This window comes from Antedon bifida, chromosome 3, assembly GCF_963402885.1.
Source record: "Antedon bifida chromosome 3, ecAntBifi1.1, whole genome shotgun sequence".
Lineage (NCBI taxonomy): Eukaryota > Metazoa > Echinodermata > Crinoidea > Comatulida > Antedonidae > Antedon > Antedon bifida.
The window spans coordinates 1,579,234-1,604,773 of NC_136228.1; the positions used below are offsets into that span (position 1 = coordinate 1,579,234).

General features: G+C 34.2%; 1 protein-coding gene across 2 annotated transcripts in view; it reads right to left on the minus strand.

Moving 5' to 3' along the window:
• Positions 1-25,540, minus strand: part of LOC144838780 (neuronal acetylcholine receptor subunit alpha-10-like) — a 53,878-nt gene that overhangs the window by 10,628 nt on the left and 17,710 nt on the right. The window contains exons 1-2 of one of the 2 annotated variants that reach the window (XM_078694259.1): positions 11,803-12,261; positions 455-594 (exon numbers count right to left, since the gene is read on the minus strand). In XM_078694259.1, the coding sequence (XP_078550385.1) occupies positions 455-594; positions 11,803-11,896 (234 nt within the window). In that variant the 5' untranslated portion in view covers positions 11,897-12,261. Of the gene's footprint in view, positions 1-454; positions 595-11,802; positions 12,262-25,540 lie in introns of those variants that run through there. The other variant, XM_078694260.1, reaches the window with a different exon arrangement.

The window sequence follows — 25,540 nt, forward strand, 5'->3', positions numbered from 1 at the left end:
TGACACAATGCATAAATGTATAGATGCGTAGCAAGAATGATACACACCGTGCATTGCGAGTACGGGTAGTTCAGTGTATGCATGCTTTTATACGGCGATGGCGCTAGTTACAATCCGTTATGCGTGATTAATTAATGGCGTAAATGCATACAGTAAACGGGCATAAACGGGAGAAAAAAAATACGTGAAAATGATGACATTTTGATATTTTTCCTTATAATCCTGACAAACTGAAGAAGATTAGTGGATTGTATAAAATTAATAATTCAGATAAATAAACAATTTTTTTTAATGATTATTTAATTAAAGTAATACAAAACAAAGACTTTTGCTTATTTCCGTTTGTCAAAATGTATTTTCTTGAACTAGATTTTAACAGAAAGAAGTGCAATAATATATGACACGCAAAATGTGCCAAACTATGTCACATTGATTTATTAACTGATATACTTACCACGTCTAGCACCTGAGCGACGAAAAATTGTAGATCAATAACTGTAGGGTCAGATGAATTAATAACGGGCCTTACAGACACGTCGTAATCCGTGAACAACACTTCCCGTAGTCGTTTGTGTTCACTGGAAGCGACGAAACCTGGGGAAAAATGATATACGTAACGAATTAATAATAAACACTTCTGTTTTACTGGAAACGATGAAACATGGAGGTTAAAATGGAATAATGTAAAGAAACGGGCTTGAGTCGAAGCCCCATGGACGGAATCGAACCAAGATTGGTAACCATTCAGCCAAACAGTTGGCTTGCCGAATACTCATTACGTGTGAAAGGGCTGTTAACATGGATGGTGTATTTCTATCATGAGCAACGGTTTCATACGTATGTTTGCAATTCGTCTTTGAATTTTTCTTGTGTCACGTCCATCAAAGAGCAATCGAACATAGTATTCATACAATCATTAAGTCCATCAGGTCAATAATTATGAAATTATAAGTGTCAGACAAGGTCTCTTGTCCGATGCGTAGTTGTGAAGTTATGACAACACAAATTGACCCTTCGTGACCAGAGACTGACCTGAAATTAATGAAATATAAATAGGACGGGTCGAGTGTCCGAGCGGTTATCACTAATAACAGAACACTGGCATAGTTGAGCACACAAAATGAAAATCATGTTTATTATTAGTAATATAATATTAATAATATTTAGTAATATACTTTTACTTTACTACCGGAGATATATTTGAGTTAAGGACAGGAGTAATTAAGTTCCCAATTAAAACGAGCACTTACGATCATTATTGTAACTCGGATATGATTCGGATCAGCTGTTCTACGCTTAACTCCAGTGTGTGAACGCGGCTTATAAATTCCATGTTAATATAATATATAAGACTGTGGTAAATAAATAAAGTTCAGATAAAAAGAAATTACTGTGATACGAGTTACCGGTACTGATTGGCTATGATTTTTATTTATTTTATCGTGTACATAATATGTAAATAAGCGTTCTACAATGAAAAAAATGAAAAATGAAAAACTCACAAATTGTTACTTCTGTTTAAAATATTTTAAAATTAATAAATATATTAATGATAATCATAAGGACATTATATATGTTATAACGATGCTTGGAAAGAAAAGTTAACGATGCAGTGGGCATATCGTCTCTTGGTGTTAACTTTTCTTTTGATTGTTTATCTCCTTTTGCAATTGTAGTATAGAAAAATACAAGAAAATCATGAAAAAAGAGGTAACATGGAATGTGAAGTGAATTTATAAAATTTAAAATGTTATAGGCCTACCATTGATGAAGTTGATCAAATTGTAATGATAAAAACATTAGAAAATAACAAAAATGTGATAATAATGAAAATAATATGAAGATTTTCATTCATTCAATCTTTTTATTTCGGAATCTCTGGTACATGGAAATTAAAATTATGTATAAATTATTATATAAAAAAAAGAAGAAAAAAATGTACTAATATACTACTACTCATCTCAGGATGGCATTCCACCTGGAGAGCATCTTTGACTTATATAAGACGTTGTCTATAATCGTTGAGACTAAAACATTTTTACTTGAATTAAGCCTACACATTATGGGGATGACATGACTACGATGATATTAATCTGAATAAAAGTGATATGTACGCCACAAAAGAGAAAAAAATAAATACATAAAGTTCTATGAAGAACTCACTTTTTGAATAGATAGGACTTTGTACAGATTAGCTGAAGAAAGAATGTTTTACGTGAACTTCCGATATGTGTTTAGACTTGGATCATTTTTAGAATTCCTAAGAGAACTAAAGTGTGCCGTTTACACCAACCAATTTCAATATCAACACAAACTGATTGTAAATATATTTTACGAGGTAAATTCGTCAGAAGCAAGAATTTATATTTAAGCATTAAGTCGCACAGATTAAGTCGCACAGATTAAGTCGCACAGATTAAGTCGTACAGATTAAGTCGCACAGATTAAGTCGCACAGATTAAGTCGCACGGATTAAATAATAATTGTAAACAACCGATTGGAATAAATACAATAACTGATGTCAATCACATTTCTATCACAAATTTATAAATCGAGAATTTAAGATTTTTAGGTGAAATTCCATATATGGACTTTTCAACATAGTACCAACATAATAGAGGAATCAAGTTCCTCCTCCAAGTTTTCTCAGCGCTTTGGGACAATCTTTTGATTGTATAAGCGCTATATAAATCGAACAACATTTACATTTTACAAATATGAAGCAGTGGAGCATAACGAACATCTGCGCATGTTCAATGCCAACGTATGCGTTGTTATTACTTGTAGCTTCTATGGGATATTTGTAGAAGCTATCACAACAGAAATTCTTGTGTTTGCATAAACAGATATTCATTCCTATGTTTTTTCTTTTTTTATTTTATTAGGCAAATTGCTATACGAATATAACGAATTCCTTCACTATCCTGCTTAAGCTTTGTAACCACTAGGACTTAAGCGCAACGCAAGCGATCTGACCAATGACAAGAGGCGATTCGAATAATCCATCGCTTGTGGTTGGTTGGTCGCTTGTTCACAGGAAATTGTCTTCGTTACGTAGTTTCCATACCCTTCTTTTTTTAAATAGTAGACTCTTCCTAAAATATACCTGTCTATATAAGTATACTGTAGGCTTAGAAAGAATTCAATTAACATGATGACATTTTTATTAAGACTTGAATGTCTAAGGTATGTTGTTCAACTCGTGTAATCTCATTCTTTAAAATTAATAGACATAAAACATGTGTCTTGTTTATTTGAACATCATCTATTCTAAGAACGAAACCACATCTGCTGGACCTTTACACAATAAAATATACTGGTCGGCACAAAGGACTATCCGTAGGCCTATAATTATTATTCCGAGTTTGATGTCTTAAGACTCAAGTAAAAAAAAAGGATCCTCAAAAAGTATACCGTTAAAAAATAAAACTTTCTATAGGCCTATCGCATATCTTAATGTGTTTGAACATTATTCAAAATATGAATCACGGCGCAGCCGGCTGTGTGCGCCAGCCGCTGCTGCAGTAATACGTGGTCGCACGTTTATCGGCGTTGCACTCTTGGCACTTTGTAAACATAAATCCAAGCGAACTGGACAGGTTATAGTACCACTGCCACCGCACTTTCCTTCTTTTAATGCACACATAGGTATTTAACAGCAATAATACAATTAATACATATTTCATGCCAATTGATATACAGTATAATGGTACGTAGTTGCTTGTCAAAGTCACCGAGAGACACAGAAATTGATTAGAGTTGAATTGGACATTGCAAGGCGTAGCATTTTAATTGCATTAGTCAAATAGCAACTATTTCCACTCATTAAAGATCACTGGTGATTTAATAGCTTGGTCATGGCTCGATATACAGACCATTGCACCGTTTCATATTTTACACGTTTGCGTAAAATACGATTGCGATTTAATGCAACATCTTGTACGTTTGTTATATGTGCTATTGAACAGTTTGTATCGTATCTTATAGTCGAAGGCTTAACCTCTCTGCTTCGTGCAGTTTTTCAAAATCAAGTATTCTAACCTAGTGTCAACATAGCGACATCACAAAATGTACTAAATGAACTGTTTGTGCCGAAGATCTTATAGCCGAAGCCATAATACCATCTCTCTGGGTTTTGCAGTATTTTTTAAATCAAATATTCTAACCTAGTGTCAATCAGATCCCTGCGGGGCCCGAGGTTCACACGTGCACATCGCAACATCACAAAATGTACTAAATGAACTGTTTGTGCCAAGGATCTTATAGCCGAAGCCATAATACCACCTCTCTGGGTTTTGCAGTATTTTTTAAAACAAGTATTCTAACCTAGTGTCAATCTGATTCCTGCGGGGCCCGAGGTTCACACGTGCACATCGCAACATCACAAAATGTACTAAATGAACTGTTTGTGCCAAAGATCTTATAGCCGAAGCCTTAATACCACCTCTCTGGGTTGTGCAGTATTTTTTAAATCAAGTACTCTAACCTAGTGTCAATCAGATCCCTGCGGGGCCCGAGGTTCACCCGTGTACATCGCGACAACAGCTAGCTATTTCAATGTCCTTCTGAGATTGCAGTCATCTAAAAACAAATAAGACAATTTACAATGCCTTCCATGCAGTTTTTTTATCTATTCGGTATTGAGTTATTGCAACAATTCGGAAGAACCCGGATGTTTTGTTTTGATTTATAAACGAGTACTATAAACCTTAGGTCCAGTGTACACAACTAGCAAGTAGGGGTTACCCCGGTGTATTAAGTACATCACATCCACTGATCATAACTAGGCCCTCTGGGAGACCAGTCTTTGACTGAAGAGGTCACCCAGTATAAATAAAATATTTCAATTCAATTCAATTCAATTCAAACTTCATCAGTTATAAAAAAATACTGTAAAAATAATCCAAAACATTATGTTTAAAAGTACACAGTAGCATTTGTTTAAATGTTCATTTAGAAATATAAAACATTACTAAGTTTTACAAAATAAATAAGGTTTTTAAACATGGAACTGCCATTTCAATACAGCACGTGAACTTTAAAGCACATTTTGTTCATAACGGTGCATTATGGTATGATACTTTTTTACTATTCTGTTGCAAATACATATCTATATCGGAACTAATTAATAATGGGCGATTGAATAATTTATTATTACTCAGCTAAGTCGTTAATCATTCCAACACTTTAGATGTATTTATTAAATGAAAAGTGATATTTCAAGACAAGAAACACGTTAGATATTTCGAAATTTATGACATATACGTCACCAGGCTCTTGACTATAAATATTGTGTCTTATAAATCAGGGGCTTGATCGAGTTCTACATTATGCGTAAATCTCAACGAGATACAAACTATAAAGTTAAGGAATTAGGTAGGCCTATACCAAGTCTTGTTCGTTATCGGTTTTGTAAAGCCGGTTTTCTACTAGACGAATTTATTTGAAAGTGTTGACTAATGCGCATGCGTATTTATATTTTCATCTACGCGACTCTACAGCTCACTATGTCGGTCGGTCGGTTGGTCGGTCGGTTGGTCGGTAAACACTAACTTGAGCACGCGACTGCAGCCATGTAATATGGCCTTTTTACGTTGGGTTCCGAATGTGTCCTCTTAATAGAGGGGTTTTATAATGCAATTGGATACGAAGTTACCAAAACAACGTGAATGTATTAAGTCCCTACAATATTTTGATAACGAAACGTCTCCCAGCTACACCACCTATGATCTTCATTTCGCCTGTTTACGTTCCAATATTTGTCCGTTCATACCTGGGGAAGTCGGCATACCCTTGACAAAATCGTATTCAATTGAGTTACAGAATCTACATTCTTGACGTCCTAATGATAGAATGTTATAACTTAATTGATTAATTAAAAGATAATACTAATTAAGATATAACTAGATCTACCCGTAGCGTAATGTTTGTAGAAAATTTATCTCATGGGTGGACGGTGTGTTATTATCAGACGTGACCTAAATAAAACGCACGAAACATAGCCGCCGCGAATTTCACCTAAACACCAACGTATGTTCGATTGGCAGGTAATACAGGGCTGTTTCCAATGGCACCAAACTGTTTGTTGTACGCGTCCACAAGTAGACAAAGTCATACTAGTAAAGGCGAAAGGCAGGCATTCCCTTAGATGTATTGTCCCCCTGAAAAAATAATTTTTTTAAAGTTTTTGTTGAATATTCCATTTTTAATTCAGATGAATGTAAGACTAATTGACATTGTCGTTTACGACAGAAGTCGGCCATATATAATAGTTATTCACTTTAACCAAAAATTGGATCGAAAAGAAAATTGTTTACCTGAAAAACTCTAATTTAAAGCAAAAAGTTAAATTAACCGGAAGTCAATTGGTTTTGGTTTAATTTAATCGTTTATTTTGCCTTTTTATAAGTGAAAACGTTACTTTTTTTCTACGAAAGTGATTAACTTTATTAAACTGCAGAATGGCCTATTCAAAGTCTTCTTTTATTAATCTTCATTTTTCATGTTTTTGGGGGAAAATACATGTTTAACGTAACAGTACAACAATTTTTATAATTTTTATTGTACCCCATACGCCACTGAAAGTAGCCAGAAGTTTTAAAGTACAGTCGAGGATGGAATAATAAGCATTGATATCGCTCTCCTTTTCCCATGAGGATACGAATTGTGGAGAACTTTAACTAGAACGGAGGGAGTGGGAGTGGTTCTTATTCAACCCTCAATTGGCGTCAATGTTTACATGAAGATAATGGTAAGATTACAGAAGATTAGAACAGTTGCTATGATGGTAATGATAACGATTGATGAAGAACGTGATGACGATGAAATTAATCAAGCAGAGGGTGATCCAGGATATTGGAAAGAGGGAGAGCAGTGGGAGGGACAGAGAACATGAGGGGAGGGGTATTGCTTTCCTCCTCCAGAAACATTTCCCTTTATTTTTTTACCGTCTAAAAAGGAGCCAATGAAATCCTCGATGTATTTATACTGAGATGCTGGTGACCATGAGAGTTACAATGGATCGGTGGTGGTTGTGGTGTTATAGTGATGTGTGGTGTTGTTATTAGTGGAGAAGGAGATTAAGTGGTTGTTTTGGGTGATGATGTAATGATGATGATATAACGTACTCGTGTACACCATGTGGATAACCATTGACCTTCTCAGCAATGTTCACCTGCAATGATCAGGACCTTAACTCAATTGATTGAACAAATATTGTATTAATGACATAATAAGCTGCTGCTGGTCGGGATAATGAGAATTAAAGTGATGAGCACGATGAAAAGAAGGAGGAGGAAGATGCCAATGTATTAGAGATGATGGATGGACGATGATGTTGAGAAGATGATGTACACGGTGAAGATGATGAAGATATAGACAAAAATGATAATGCAAAAATGATCATAATCATCACTGTGTCTTCTTTGTGCCTATTTTCACTAGATACACAAAATGATAACGATGGTATTATTGTGTAGACAAAGGCGAGTTGAGTATTGGTTTTGGAATAATAAAAATGATGATTATGATGATGATAAATATGAACAATTAATGTGTCACATGTATCACAGGTTATTAAGTCTACTCTTAATCTTTGAAGTAATACAGGCGACACATGTGACATAATTGTATTACATAATTCTCATATATATGATCCTGGAAAAATTAGGCCATAAATGCGGAAATACTGCAGTGAATGTATTTCACCGTACCGGGAAGTATGGGTTGGGTCATTTTGGTTGGTGGTTGGTTTAGGGCAAGGGAGTAAAGAGAACGATACAATACCAACATCGTCACCAGATGTGTTCATTTACTCGTTTATACCTGGCGAAAAATAATCAGCCCCTATTGCTAATGCGCACGCACGTTCACCTGGGCTGTGGTCAGGACCCAACATTCTTGTTATCTCATCTTAATTTAATTGTTCCTCGCTATTCAACCTTATTCCGTGTCAAACAGATGTGAATGGTCACGTGCCTAGCGACAAGATCTATGTAATCACACTTTATGATGTTTTAATTTGATTGACATAATATGATTATGATGTATACGGTCCGAACAGAACGACATCACATTCTATTAAGGGCTTTCTATACGTAATTAAATCGAACGGTCTATCAATAGGTACCGCGCAAATGATGCAATATCGATACAGCTGAGTTTTCTAACTTAAACACGTTAAATCCACCAATACTTACTTAATTTAATATGAACAACACGTTTTACAGTTTTAATATTAAAAATATAGATAACATAGGTTCATGATGTAACATAAAACTGTAACAATATTGTAGGCTCATAATGTAATGATGTATTATCGACAAGGCATGTTATGCGCTTTTATGTAACTCAACACATACGGTTATTTCAGTGTCTTATCATGTGACGTCAACAAACTTTTGCTTTATAGTAAACCGTAAGTACAAAATACTTTAAGCCGTATTCACATGAAATGGACAGAACTAAACTCGCATTCACACATGTTATGAGCGGTCATTCCGTTCCGTTGTGATACATATATGACACTGTATTACATAATTTGCCTATGAGATACAGTACCGAGTATCGGCTAGTTGTAGACTGAGCCTAAAACATGGAAATTCTTATTGCAAACAGTTCTCCCTCCTAATATGGGCCTATGTCTAATATTCTTTTTTTCTCGTCTCCAGTGTCTTTTCTTATCCCTATCGAAACAATAATATCGGAGACATAATAATGATGTAAATGTCATTTGTTTCATAATGTTCTAAGTTGTAACTTTAGAATTCAATAATTATTACCATATGATGTAATATCGACGAGGCGCTTTTTATAGTTTCTGATCATTTAATGTCGTAACTTAAATACACCGAAATAGGTACAATTTCTCCTCGTTGTATATCCGTTTAGCCTTGGGTTATTGATGAACGACGACGCAATCAATAAAAGGGTTTGCAAAACGAATTACACAGGTTCAGTGGCCAACTTGTGGACTAGAATTTGGCCTAGATATTTTAATGAACATTGCAATGATATGATTAAGAATTGGACGATGAATATACAGTCGTTATTTACTTGGTATCATCAACACTTTACGCGCGGTAATTGGGCATCCAGTGACCTTCGATGCATGGCTTGATAATGAAGCAAAAACATTATTAATAGATTTATTTGTGATTGAATATATTCCTGATAAGCAATTTTCTTAAAACAATTTACGGAATAATAATAATTGCAATTATGGTGATAGGATACGCGCGCGTTGAATTATTGATATAGGTTTTTGAATTGTACGCGCGCGTCAACGTTCTGTTGAAAACTTATTTTGATATACGATGATGGTGAAGACGGCGATAATTAGGATGAAGACGCCGAACGATAATGAAGAAAAGGGCAAATAGACAACAATGATAACGATTATAGGCCTAATGTTGATAATATACAGCGATGGCTACGATTATTACGTCGTCGTCGTCGACGGCGTTTATGTCGATTGTGGTGTTGATAATAAACGTGTATTACGTCGTCGTTGATGACGATTATGAAGGATAACGGCAATGATGACGTTGATGTTTTAATAATTACACAGTGACGGTGACCATTAATATGTCGTCGTCGTCGTCGAAGAGGACGGTGACGATTGGACAACGCCAACGACAATTTCTACGCCTACGACAATTAGTCAGACATGTGTGACAACGATGAAACCGATTTTTGATAGGGTTGAGTGAAAAGCCGATAAAGTAATCCAGCACAAGTTTCGCCGTATCAAATTAAGACTGTCATAGTATAGAATCACATTTCATATATTCAATTCTGTTACACAAATCACCGAAACAGCAGTACGTTTCCGATTGTCGTATCAAACTGGAAACATAATTCTGTTCTCTTTAGACAATGTTGTGTGTTTGTAGGCCTATTATATTGTAGTTTTTCCACTGTTGACGATTTATGTTAATGGTGTTTGTTGTGGATCGGAGTGGAGTCTTAGCTTGGTGGTTTAGATGGTTGGCTACTAATCCCAGGGTCTTGGGTCAAAATCCTGTCAGATGCTGGGATTTTGTTTTCATTACAGAACCATGGACCTAGTACAGGTCTATGACAGAACTCCACTCTCAAAGACTTGTGTAGAGCATCTTTTGTAGGCCTATACGTTTGTCTTTGATTATTTAAGAATGAACCCTCCTAATTGTCCACTTGCCAGGAGACTTTTCTCTAAACTGTCATAAAATAAAATAAAACTAACAATATTTTACTAAACAGTATGAACCAGGAATAGACCTATAGTCCGATTCGGTCGAATGGCATTTCGACCTCAATAAAAAATATCCAACTAAAATAAATGTATTCAGGTCAAATCGAATTCATTTAATTTGTGTCTACAGACTTTCAATATAGATGCTCAAAATGTTCAAATATCAGGCCTATTGTTAATAAAAGAGATTTTCAATCGCATGCTATCAAATAGTTCAACGTAACAGAGCGTTACGAACATCTACGTATGATTAACCAAAATATAACAACTACCGGCTACGCCAATTTCAGAATTATTATCATCGTAATTACCACAATCATAAGCGCCGCGCCAAACAGAAAAACACTGTGCTTATTTCATCCTCATTTACGGTGTTACGTACCAGACCGAGATTTCATTTTTTTTATATATTCGTCAGAACAATTTCATTTTAAATATAAATATAAGAATCAGACAAAATAATAAAGAAATAATTGGATTATAGACAGGTGTAATCATGCGGAAAATTTTAAAGAGAATTTACTACGGTTTTTTTTACATCATTATGAAATAAGACAGCACAAATCGTACGCCAACGCTACCGTTAATTCTTGTGATAGTGAAGAATCTGTGATTTATATCTCTTCACCGCGCTTAGGGAGTAAGCCGCAAATATTCTTAAAATAATTTGTATTTATAGTAAATTTAACGGACTAATTAACTGAAAATTATAACATCTCACAAGAATAAATAATCGAGCTTCCAAAAAGTATGAGTGTATACGAATTTTATAAATTATGATGTGAATAAGCTAATGAAAATTAGCATAGGTTATTAATTGTTATCACTGGATTTAGTACTTTGTTGAACACTTTCCAGGACGTTAACAGAAACGATATCGTTTCCTATAAATGAGTTATGGGGTAAAATATGAAGTAAAAGGGTATTTCAAATAACTATAAGCCCAAAATTCATTTTTAGTGAGCTTGGATAGAGTTCCGTATTACTCAATATTTTACGCAATAATGTAGGTACACCTTTTACCGGTTACACATTAATTAATAATTTGTAAGGCAAGTCCCGTATTCATTTCTGAACGTGGGGTGTGTGTGTGTGACCCATTATACTAAGCCTCGGTCGGCATTATTTGATAGGGTGGCCAAGAATAACTTGTAAAAACGAACAATTATGAAATAGATCGTTATGAAAAATCACCGTAATAATGTTGTAATTTTATTTATTGTAATACCATGGAGGAATACCATGGTACTAAGATATATAACGAATGACGGCTTTTTCCTGCGACTCAATAAATTACGAATGAGTTGAAATAATGTAATATATTGCTATTAAGTTGATAATTTGCTTCAAGTCTACTGTAACTACTAAGGCAGTGATGTAGGCGTAATTTATCATTCATAGAAATAATACTTTGAACATGTATTTGTATTTCAGGCCTGTGCCCTGCTGGTAAATACAGCAAAGAAGGGGTCGCCTCCGGCGGTATCATGCATTCTTCGCGTACCGTCTGCTGCTTGCTGCGCTCGCGTTTTTCAGTCGAACTATAAACAGTTTAAAACAACACTCACCTGGGTTTTTGGATACACGTTTGGTAGTATTAACCAGCGTTATATAGGATGACCAATAACAACACAAGTAATATAAAAATGTTGAACAGTGCATATTACCGGAAAGTGTTACGACAATGAACAATATATAAATCCCGACGGGCTAACGAGCCGATGACATCATGTCTTTTACGGATCCGTAAAGTAGAAAAAATGTGCATCGGTCTTCTTGTTGGTCCTTTTAGATTAATAATTTATCCAACAAAAAAATCACACAGAAAATGCGTTACTGTTTTCTTCACGATTTACAGGATAAATCCACGCGTGTTCAATACGGTAGCGTATAAGTATAATCACTTGGAGTGTAGTAGCACAACACGTATTATCTTCGGTACGACTGGCGTCGGTATACAACTACTCAAAAAACGCGTTTGATACAATGAACGTCGCGAACGCCATGAGTTGAGAGATGAAAGCGTCAACCTTCAAGCCGAACAAGCTAAGTTGTATTCAGTTGATTACCAGCACGCTCGAAATAGACGCAGTCGACTAATCGTAACGGGCAAGTTTTTACTACACAAATGTAAATGACGTCATCACATTTTCTACTAAAACACGCGTACGTGTTAATAGTGACTATACGTTTTCTTAGACCGTACTATATTGTTTTCAACCGATTAATTTGTTAAAAAGTAGAAGAGGACTATTTCCACTCATGGTAAACGAATTCGTTTAACGTCTCGATAAGATAGAACTCATCGCGTTACGAAAAGGTAGATAGAGCACACACTTGTCTACTTGTACAGTCGTTCAATGCAGTCAGCTGAAGAAGGAATAAATCTACAACTTGGAATACTCTTTAAACTTTAAATAAACAAGCAATTTACCTGTCTACGACAGTTAACGATGCTACGTATAGATATTTATTATTCCTGTATCAAAACAATAGTTATATTGCAGCCGTGTAATGCATTAAACGATTATTCATTATGAAACATCATTTTTTTTACAGATCACACTACAAACCGATCAGAAAAATCGATGTGTAAATATATCGAATCCAACACATGGTCTCGGAACCAAAAAGAAACCGGTAAATAAATGTGAAAGTTAAGCGTGGTTCCCACTAGAACGCAACGCAACGTAACGCAGCGACGTATCGACACAAAGTTATGTATTGCGTAATAACAAGTGGGAACCGACGATGCAACATTGCTGCAAAAATCTGAGGTTTGATTTCACGCAGGCGGGGGCAAACACAATTATTGGAAGGGCATTTTCTAACGTTGCGTAGGTTGCGTTACGTTGCGTCGCTAGTGGGAACCAGGCTTTACGAATGAAACATATGGACAAAGGAGTTGATCATAAATATATCTGTAATAAAGAAACGGACACACTATAACAGTTTCGGAGAATACTTTTATCTTAAAATTAACCAAAAAGGTTATTTGTGTAATGGTCGTTAATGTAGCGAAGCTGTTGCACAATTATAATATTAACGGTTTGATATTTATAGGCGATCACCTAAAACAACATGGCATAACTGGTGATATCTCAGAATACTTTAGAGTCTTATCTAAATGTAACAATAAGTTTGATTGCCTAATTAAGGAGATGTTGTGGATCAAAGAGATAAAACCTACACTCAATAAACAATCGGATTCCATCAAAGCTAAATTGTTTATCTAACTCAGTAGGAGGAGCTAATTACTTAATTAGCCCTCAATTAGCATTTCCTGTCACCAACTTTGGTGCTTAGTGCACATAATTATTATTGTTTTGTATTCACTTGATCTTGAAAATGGTTCTATGATGGTACCGAAACGTCGATCTCTATTTTTGTCATTAAATTTTATATTGAAATTATATAGTAAACGTCTTTTAATTCGTATTTTGATATTTTTTAACGTGTAAATTTAGTAATAAGCGTATTTGTGTGTTATATGTCTTTTGTACGCACGTAGTTTGGTTACGTAACAACGGAAGCAGGTTCGCTCATGTTTTGTAGAGAATGAAACGCTATTTACGGTTTTTATGTTTGACGCAACACGTCTTGCGCGTTCATGTGTTGAGAAGTATAGACGCTATTTATTTACGGTGTTTATGTTTGACGCAACACGCCTAAGACTATACACTGGTGGGCTAATAATATGTCCTGTCCCCTCAGCATGTAGTGTTATCATTATGATACATATTATGTTGATAATAAAGGGATAATGAGGAGGATAATAATTATGTGGTACATTGCAGGAGGAAGATTTTTTTTTGTATTTAAATTTCTTTTCTCATTTCAATAAACAATGACTTCACGTTATTTTTTAAAAGATTTTATTAGATTAAGATGAATACATACAGTGATAAAAATCTTGGTGATGATGGAACGGTAACGGGAATATTATCAAAATATGAGTATGAATAATTCTTGTCAACAAAAGCTTTCTCGTAAACGTATGTTGGTGTATAATGTCCACAAACAGTATTATCATTTAAGTGATTCGATCATCTAGTGGGATATACTTGAGACTGTTATTGTCTTAAATGATCAACTAATATTAAAAGTGATTGCACAAATTGTATAACTTTTAGACACAAAAATCAACTTCAATTATGGTATTACGTATTAGATATCGACGTAATTATAATAAAGGAGTATAATCCCGCAATTGTTACGATGACGTCACGTTATACCGTGATCGGTGGTCGTTGTGTTTTTATGCAAGATGAATTCATCTCCACTCAGTTATCGGTACTAAATCTCTTCTTATAGTCATTAGTTCAATATCAAAGCAATTTCCTTGATACAGTGGGTCACATGCATCATGCACGTTTGCGTCAAAAAATGTCATGTGCGTTACGTATGATCATGAAATATGTTTTAAGATTATGCTAATTACAACGTCACATGTGACATTGTTACAGGTCTCTCATGACATGGATAAATGGTAGATACAATACTGAAAATTGATACACATTTTACGTACCATCAAAATATTGTTACATTTCTATAATGCTGAATTATTTGATGAAAAAAGGGTCATAGGTTAAACATTAATAGTTTTAATTTACAATAATTATTTGGCTTTATAAAACAAAGTGATTAGTAATGTTGTCCTTCATTATTATATTGTGTATAATATAACACCTAAATAAATTCATGTCATTTGATTGGACAATTGTGGGTCACATGGCGTGCAATAGTACTTTTTAAACAATTTTATTATTGAGAATTCGTGAAAGTCACATAGAACTCTTGAGCACACATTATGTTGAGTATTTTTACCATTACGCCCTCCTGCCTGGATGTTAAGCCGGCTACTCATCACACATTGTAACTGTCACTTGTGTGTGTGTAGATGAAAATAAAAGTAGAGCGAAATCATTTAAAGCAAGATGTAAACATTTACGATGCTTTGTTTGTTCTCTATAGATTACATTGTTATAATATAAATGGATTCACTAGACAGGCGTAATAACGTTATGAAATGTTATTTTATTTTAATAATCTCATATTTATCGAATTACTATACACAGTAGACGTTCAATGCAAAGAGTTGTTCCTAAGGTTTCAAATTTCAAAGAACTTTGTACAACTTTTATGGAAATGAATATTATGTTAAATGTATTCATTCATTTTCACCTCAATATCTGATTTTTTTATGTAAAATATATATAATCCGATGATTGTATCGTGACGTAACACGCATTTGGTCTGCGATACCTGACATTTCAACGTACACATTCTCATTCAGTGTAGGCTCTAGACAGAGTTTTTACTTAATAGGGTAAAATTAGTAAAACTATTAGTAAAAATATAAATATTTTGGCACATATGGCGTTTCATACGTATACTACGTAATTTTCAGACACAAATCGAAACGCCGACTGGTGACCAAACATCATAAAAATGTTAAGACTTGGTACAAGTGTAACATTCTCAACGTATTTGGTTTTTATACAAATCAATATTTTCCATGTAGTAAATGAATGAATGAACCTAATTGCATAACACGCGGGCATCTCGCGTGTGCTTTTCGAGCTTAAAGCATAGGAGCCACACCCCTATTAAATGGACACTTTCCGTAAAAACGTTGGTGTACTTTGTTGGGTCCCGAAGGTGTCCCCTTAATAGAGGTTGTATAACATAAGCCTCATATTATGTTTTACTAAAACCATTACCAATAATGTGAACGTGTCATGTAACACAATTACCCAAGTATTAAAGTTTCTAAATTGATGAAAATGGGCCAATGATAATATCGTTTACACAATCGATCAATATCCAGTTCAGCGAACATTACTGATGTTATCTTTTCACCGGTGTGAAAGTAGGTGCTATATTATTTGTAATTAGCTGCAACCCACAGCAAAGATTACATTAATATTGCAACTGTCACAGAATACACAGCAGTAGTAGCAATCAGTGAACACCCTTATCTTAAATCTATGATGTACAGGGCCAACGATATAAGCGTACACACTGATTATATCTCAATGTACACCTAGTTTAAACCTAGTTACAAAACTGATCAGCCGGGTCATTCTCGTAAATTGGCGTATCTTCAATCTAGTATAGGGACTAAAATAGAGAAAAACACAGCACTGCTTTCTATATATACATTGACGTACCATTACAAAGGGCTAATATAACGAAACTCGTACAAACCTAAAGCTTGGTTCCCACTAGGACGAAACGATTCGTTTGTGTTGCGCTTACATCCTTGCGTTGCGTCCTAGTGCGAACCAAGCTTTAATTGGTGCATGTTATTGTGTGTACATAACAGGCCTAACGAATACAGTAGTCACAAACTAAAGCTACTTTAGTTCTATTCAGCGTGCCAACTAACTTTTATGTATCTTATAGCAAGGGCTAAAATACAGTTTATTTGGCGTACCGCTTCTATTAAAAAAATAACGCTACCATCACTCAGTATAGGGCTATTAGCAAGTTACAAACTTAGGCCTACCCTAGATAGTTGTATCATTAAAGATCGCCACGGCCGCGACGTACATTTTCACAGTAGAAATACAGATAGTCACGATAAGTGTAGGCCTAATTCATTAAATTTTGTGATTTTAAAAATTACAATTTTCATGAAGCCATGCTGTCGCAAAGTGCAGTTTATAATAACGCTGCGTGTGGCAGGCAGACCCGACCTGATTTTTGCAGAAACGACGGACTTCCAGATCTTTGACGTCAGGTTCACAATGTTGCCCTTTTGGCGTTCCATAACATCTATATATAAAACGTCAATACACCTTCAACTATGATCTGCTACAGTGACTAACATGTTGATGAATCTAAGAATTTGGCATTTAGAGTTTTACGAGTTACAATGCATAAAATTAGAAGATGATTTAAATTTCTGTTTTACAATTTTATTAAAAAATTTGTCCCCCAAAACCATGAATAATAAAGATTAATAAAATCAGTCTTTGAATAGATTATTTTGTAGTTTTAATAAAGTTAATCACTTCCGTAGAAAAAAAAATATTTTCACTTAAAAAATTAAAAATTAATGTTTAAATTCAACCAAAACCCCATTGACTGGCAGCCAAATTTACTACTTTTTGGTTTAAATTACAGTTTTTTAGGTATATATATATATTTTTCAATCCACTTTTTTATCAAATATCTGTTCACGAAAGTTTTTTTTATAAAAATATTTAATTTATTTATTTAATTTCGGTCTTAATTTCAAGGCCTAAAATGTCGTTATAAGGTTAATGATTATTTAAATTATAAAGTAAGACACGTTCAAATAAAGAACTTCTAAAAATAGTATAGAAATCATCTTATAATTATTATACTGATCATTTGTATACTGTGGTGCTCCTGATTGGCCACAGTAACAAATGCAATTTGGTAGCTATTTGGACGTATGACTAAATATTAATGGACCATACAGACTGGAAACAAACAAAAGTGGACTGCTGCTGCTGCTTTGAGTAAAATTCAAATCAAAATAATGGAAACGTTTCCACGTTCAGTTTTAACTCATACTGTATTAACTTTATCGGTGGATAGAAATGACTTAAACCTTCTAAAAACCACGATATAACAACAATGGAGAAGATGAATGAGTAAAATATACTTAGAAGAAAAATGAGACCATTAATTATACAGCCTCTATAATCAATGAGAGAAGAACGCAGTTAACTTTAGGCTATAAATTAATTTGATGTTTCCATTTTGAACATAAGGAGTATATTTAACAAAATTAGTAAGTGAAATGGCCAGCAGAATAAATCAAGACTTTGTACGCGGCGGAACCGCCGCAGTAGTAATATAAGGTGATGTGATAGCGTTCGCAAATACTCAAACTTCAGAATCAAAACAACAATTGTTTTGTAGGCATGCGCATAAGCTCAAAGTCAAAGTTCAAAGTAAGCTGGGCTTAATGTCAAACACGGCGATCGCGTTTAGAATATCGTGATTTCTGCTTTGTGAATATGACACATTTACATGTCCCAGTGAACAATTATTAGGTGTACCAACTATGGTAAACTGTTTACACTAAAGACCATTTACACATGCTTAATTAAATGGATTCAAATCAATAGTGTGATTATTGATTGGTTAAAAATCGATAAATTCATCAAAATGTGGTTTAGATTAGTGGTGTGAATAAAAGATATAAAAGAAGCAGAAGAAGATTAAGAAGACGAAAGGAAAGAAAGTAACAAAGAGGAAAGAGGACAAAAAGATGAAGAAGAAGAAAATAAAATGAGGGAATGTAGAAGAAGAAATGTTGAAGGAGAAGAAAGAACATTGAAGGAATAGATGGAATGTTGAATAGAAAAGAAGAGAGAGCGGAAATGTTGAAAAAGAAGAAGAGTTAAAGAAAAGGAAATGTTGGAAAAGAAGAGAAACTGTTAAAAAGAAGCGTAAATGTTTAAAGAAGAAGAAGTGTTGAAGGAAAAGAGGAAATATTTGGAGGAGAAGAATAAATGTTGAAAAGAAGTGGAAAAGTTGAAAAGACGAAAGAATGTTGGAGGAAGTGGAAATCTTGCAGAAGAGATATAAGAAGCAATATAAAAGAGTTAGGAAAAAGAGATTGTTAAATTAGTTTTAAAAAATCTAACCTTTAACCTTTACCAAGTGTCGAAAGTGTCATATTTCTTTATGACAACAATCATTGATTTGTCAATATAGAGCATGGTGACGTCATTTCACAAACCACAATACCAAATATGTAATATGTCAAATTTGATAATACGTAAGAAGAATAATTAGTAAATACCGGTAAAACTAAGATTATATAATACTGTATACAACAATACTGTAACACATATTTAAATATAATTGTTAAACTTTAAATTACTAAACTAAAATTATACAATATTACAATTCTTTCTATTGTATTAATATTAAAATACAATTAAAGTATAAGAACAAACAATAGTAATAAATACGTTTCTTTCCTCAGCAATATTTATGATTGTGTTTTTTTTTCTGACTATCGATAATGCGTTTTTTATGCGTGAAATGTTTTCCCTCAAAGCGTTTGTCTCGCGTTACTATCAACTTCAAACATACGACTTTAAAGAGCAAACCTATAATTTACAATTTTGGAATTTGATATAAGATGCCATTCTTGGCCTTGTCAGGAGTCATCATTATCAGCAATGATAATATCGTATCAATATCAGTATTACATCAATATCAAGTAATATAAATTAGCAAAATCATTTCTGTGTGATAGTTATAGACGTAATTGAAAAATTATTAAATGTTAATACTTATTAGATCTATAGTTTATTAGCATAGGGAATAGTTTTAAAGGTGAATATAGGTCTGTTGTGAAGACATGATAACTTAAATTAATTTCTATAATAAATAATCAATTAATTTCTATTAAATATCGATACAGGAGAACCTTTGAGAAACCCTAACAGATTATCTTCCCCATGATCTCAGGATAATTTATTAACATCACGGCCAACCCAAGATACACCTCTATTAAAGAGACAATTGGTTGGATCCTGAACGTGTCCCCTGAATAAGTTTGTACTGATCCACTAGACGCTTACAGTATTTGTGTTATGTTTTCAGTTTTTTACAATTATTCAACGTACTGCTGTTTCTGTAGCTTTAAATTAGTTGCATTGCATAAATACATGTACATAGTATCAATTTACAGATTTAACGAAAGAAAATAGCCAATATAAAATATCAAAAAGCAAGGCAAACGACCTTTCCAAGATTTTAAGAAAAAAAAATATCAATAAAATAAGAAGTAATATTATCAATTAACGTAAATCATAGTACCTCGTTTAAACCAATAAATTAATGTTGAATTTAGTGTATTGATATCGACAGTGAAACCTTAAAGAAACACACATTTATCACACGCGTACACAATCCGTTGCCATTTCTATCAACTTTTACCCGCGCTTCAATTTCTGTTGCGTAATGGCATTCATTAACGTGCGCACATTGTTGACTATGTTTAAACCGCATGATTCAAATTGAGTGGTTCTTTAAATCATCAAGTGAACGCGCGCGTACAAAAATGTACCGCATCAAAGATTGGACGCGCATTTTGTTGGAAAAGGTATCACTCATATAAAGCCGTGCGTTTGAACGTTGGTCTTTAAATACTACACTTATTAATATTATGTGTAAAGTTCAGTGCCTGGTTGCTGAACATCGATTACACTGACCACACCACTGGTCAGAATGAAACCTCCAGGTGTATAATCAAACCTTAGTTGACATTGATGGTCTGTTCAGCTGGTCTACCCGTATCACTTGGATTAACGCGTACAAATACAACTATGTGCCTGATATAATATCACGTATAACTTACATACATCGGTAATAAATTCACTTCCAATTTAGTAGGTAATCCGTCAACGTATGACGAGCCTAACAAATTAACACTATCTGCGACTGAGGTAGAGTCTATGTTACACACTGATTGTTTTCAGCATAGAATTACTTTTTTTATTATTGTTCTGAGAATGTTTTTATTCATAAAATATTTCATAAAATATTTAATACAATATACTGGACTTAAAACTGGTCATATACCAAAGCAAAGAGGCGATCGATTAACTTGTTTTGGAACAAACAGTTAATGTGTGCGGTTTTTTGGCTATGAATCCGAATTGATTTATATTGATGTAAAAACTATTAATCGTCTTTTACAAATGTTAAACAGTACACTGTTAATTAATTGATAATAATAATAATTTCTAGTGTATCACTTGTCAGTTGGGAGTCTCGCTATGACTGTAAATTCATAATAGTTTTAATAAGTACAAAACAACAACAATCGGCTGAATTCATTCGTACTTTTTATTCAAACGATTTGATTTGACCAATCACAAGCACTGATTATTCGAACAGTCGCTTGTCATTGGTCAACTATAGCTTAAGCAGAGTTTGATAAATCTGAACCCTGGTTTAGGGAAAATGATGTAACGCATTTAATTGATCTTGTCAGCCTAGCGCGTAGCTATATCTTGTCAGCCTAGCGCGTAGCTATATCTTGTCAGCCTAGCGCGTAGCTATATCTTGTCAGCCTAGCGCGTAGCTATATCTTGTCAGCCTAGCGCGTAGCTATATCTTGTCAGCCTAGCGCGTAGCTATATCTTGTCAGCCTAGCGCGTAGCTATATCTTGTCAGCCTAGCGCGTAGCTATATCTTGTCAGCCTAGCGCGTAGCTATATCGCCCCGTCAATGAGTCGGTCCAATTTCACTAATTTCTAAGAATACCGTAACGGGTACATACTAATGTCAAATTATAGACAAAAAAAGTACAATCGCAATTGATGTCATAACGATTCACAGAAATTTCGTAGGCTTAATTATCTTTGTAATTATCGTATCATCGGTAAGGCATCTCCACAGAGAGGAAGTCATTCTCATTAGAAATCATTAGTATGTATTCGCGTACACACAAACACTAATTTCTCTTTCAGTGTAGACATTATTTATTACAACTTAAACTTGTTTTCCTATAACCATACTATTACCATCAATCAATCGGCATTCTGTTCAATTAACGGCCAGTAGTTGCTTTAAAAATGTCCCATTTAGTAATTAGCAATTAATTATTCGTATAGGTGGGCCTTCCTCAATGTGTACAGTTTTTGTTAGTACAATGAAGCCAAATGACAGATGATAACGTGTTTGTCACAAACGGCTGTGCATACAGAAACAAAGTCGCCTGCGAAACTTAATTTTGAATTTCACTGCCTTAATTTAGCAATCTCTGTAACAAATCACGGGAAAACCGTAGTCTCTCTTCCCCGGATATTGATAGAGGGCAGGATTCTTCCATTTTATTTTCCCACAAAAACAGACAATATCGAATAAGTTGCTGCTCACTAAAACAAAAAGGCGAACCCAGATGTCCAAAAGAACTTTATACATACATATTTACTTTTAGACTTGCCTCAAGTCTGTAGTTATTTCGAGGTTTTTCGATGTTTGTCTGTTTACAAACTCAAGTAGTATACCTAAGAAACTCCATATGTGCCAAAATATTTATCTTTTTACTAATATTAGGTCAAAACTCCGTCTGGAACCCAGACTAATTAACTTTACTCATCGTCTTTACTCACAGTTGCCTAGACAGTTTGACAGCGGCTCAACTTGGCCTAAGTCAATGAATATGATAATTTAGGATCAATTAAGCTTAGTTCCCACTAGCGACGCAACGTAACGCAACATACGCAACGTAACAACATGCCCTTCCGATAATTGTGTTTGCCCCCGCCTGCGTGAAATCAAACCTGCTTGTTGCGCGTCAACGTTAGATGTTTGCAGCAATGTTGCGTCGTCGGTTCCCACTTGTGATTTCGCAATACAGCACTTTGCGTCGATACGTTGCTGCGTTTCGTTACGTTGTGTCGCTAGTGGGAACCATGCTTCAGGGCGATCCGAACTGACGGCGGCCGATATGCACTGAGCACCATAAAAATAAGTAAATCCTATTCCTAATATGGCAACATACATTTGACAAGTCATAAATTTATAAAATATTCACAGCTGAGAATTTAAAGTAATAATTCTATATTTTTTCTGATAAATGGAAGTCTATGGCGCCGCATAATTCTATTTACATTTGATATCAAAACATTAATATCGATATTAAATGTGAATTTTACAAAGAATGTTCATTTATTGGCAATAAACGTTAAGCCATATAAATGTTTAGCGTGTATACACGTTTTGGTACTCATTTACATTTTACGCGGAGCAAATTCTCTCGTTTTTAGTCGAAATAGGCTGCTATGCAAAATGGTATAATTAGACCGATCCATAAGTTGCCTGTTGATAATGTTAAAATTGAAAGATTTATCAACAGCCGTCATTGTTATTAATTGCTTTCAAGTATTTTGACTACAGTTTTAAACTGATTTCACCAATTTTGCACAATAATGACTCGATTCACCTACGTATTCACCCTTAAAGGGTAGCTCCGGGTTCATTTTAACTTCTACATTCAATATGCAACATTGATAATAAAATAACACCAGTTATTTTTCAGACATTGATGAAGCAAAACAGTAGTGTTGAAATAAGCCCCCCCCCCCACCCCCATCCTTTGTAGTAGTGAATGCTACAGGAATATTGTCTAGTATTATTTCCATTTACTCCTCCTACTTTGATGAAAAAATTATATAAATAATCGAAAGAAAAAGCAATCAGATTTTCAATTACAAATAGTGGGTTTTTCGTAATTAAAATTACGAAAAATCCTGTAGCAGTGCACCACTTTATATAAATGTTTATGCAAAGGTTTATATCTTATAACAATAAAAACAAATGAATACCCTTTAAACAACTATGAGTGTAATGTCTTAAGCTCTGTCTACACTATTTCACTAGTTTGACAAAAAAAGTGTGATGTGCCCAAATATGGTAGTGATATGACATCATCATGTCCATATATGTATATAAAGTTTGATAGCGTAGACAGAGTTTTAGACTTGATAGCACCGCGTGCGACATTTTGTGCATTAAATCGTAGACTGTGAATGGGGGCGCTGTTAAATTTTAAGTACTGTACATCGTCATAAGAAAGATAAGATAAATTTGTTAAAGTTCTTCATATCATGGATAAGACGGATTTGTATCAATCTTGGGTCTTCGAAGATCGATCGTACAATGTCTCGAAAATGCCCACAATGTTACAATCGTCTTCTTAGCTGCACATGCGACGTTGAGCTGACTATCTCAGAACTGAAAACGCGATTTCTATCTCATTTATTCACGATTTCTCCAACTTTTGTTTTTTTTACAGACCTGAGTTTGTGAACAAAAATACTTTTGATTGAGCATAGCGCCCTCATACAACTTAAAACTTTCCTAGACACAGAAACGAACGTTTTTGTTGATATTTTTGAATTATTATCTAATGAGAAAGTACTTTTATTCAATTTACTGATATATCAAAGAGAAACTATAAAAAAATATGTCTAAACCAATATTAATTATTGTGATACAAGTTAAACACCTTGGTACATGAAATTGATGTATATTGAGGGCAGGGCACATTTTAGAATGTTTGTTTAGAATTGGAATACTGTTTGTTAACTGGTACTGTTGATTTAATGTAGATTGAGGACAGGGCACATTTTGGAATGTTTGTTTAGTTACAAGTAGAGTAGTACAGCTAGGCATACTTAGTAATCTTACTAAACATAATATTGTATGTCACAATCTAGTGGTACTCGCGTGGTGTTTGATGTTAGTCAAGTCGCCCTTTTCAAAGTCGCCTCCTTCAAAGTCGCCCCATTGTAAAATCGTCCCTTTTCAAACTCACACATTTTCGAAGTGTCCTAAACAAATTTAAAAACTCGCCTTTTCTCAAAGTCGCCCCTCGTACGTACAGTACATGCCGTACGTAAAATCATACAAGATGAACAATAAGTCAAGATGGCGAACAGAATACCTTAAAAGGTAGTTTCATATGCAGATTCATTTCACCTGTGCAAGAGTTAAGATTTACAACCATCATAAAAATAATGTTTATATGTTACCTAGTACTTTATTAATTGTTGCATATTTATCTAGCCAAGCATATCGGTGATCAAAAACCGTAGAGTAATGGAGTGTAGGTACTATTACATGACGATTTGTTTTATCACCATTTCATACTATAATGCTCCGTTTAAAAACAACTAGTTGTGCATAAAAGGCTTTTAAACACGCGGTAGATTCATATTAGTATGCACAATTATAAATACGTATGACATGCCATTGTCGTCAAAATTGTTCAGACATTGATGAGGATGGTCTATTCTATAACAGTAAGCGAAACACAAATCAGCTTCCTTCCGTTGTATCCTTATCATAAAACAGTATTAAGACCTATAACACACCTAAGTCGATTCTTGTAATTTGATCGGAGAATTATAGGTCTCATGATATTCAATAAATATTCTATTGAATTCTTAATTACGTGATCAATAGTGCAATCTCGTTATATGCGAGTACTGCAATTTCGTTTTGCACGTTTTGATTACATAGTAGGCATATAGCAATTATTACCTTTCATCTTTCACCACATGAAATTATTTGTACCATTGCACTTATAAACATTTTTTGTATATTATTTAATTATATTCCTATTTTCACAAACATATTATTACTATATGCAATATAATAGGCCTATGCCTTTATAACATGACATCAATAATGATGTATGATAATCATGAATATTAATGAGTAAACTAGTTTACAGCGCAGTGAAAAATCGATTTGACGCCGCCGAATTTGTTCTTCAACATCATTACATTGGCG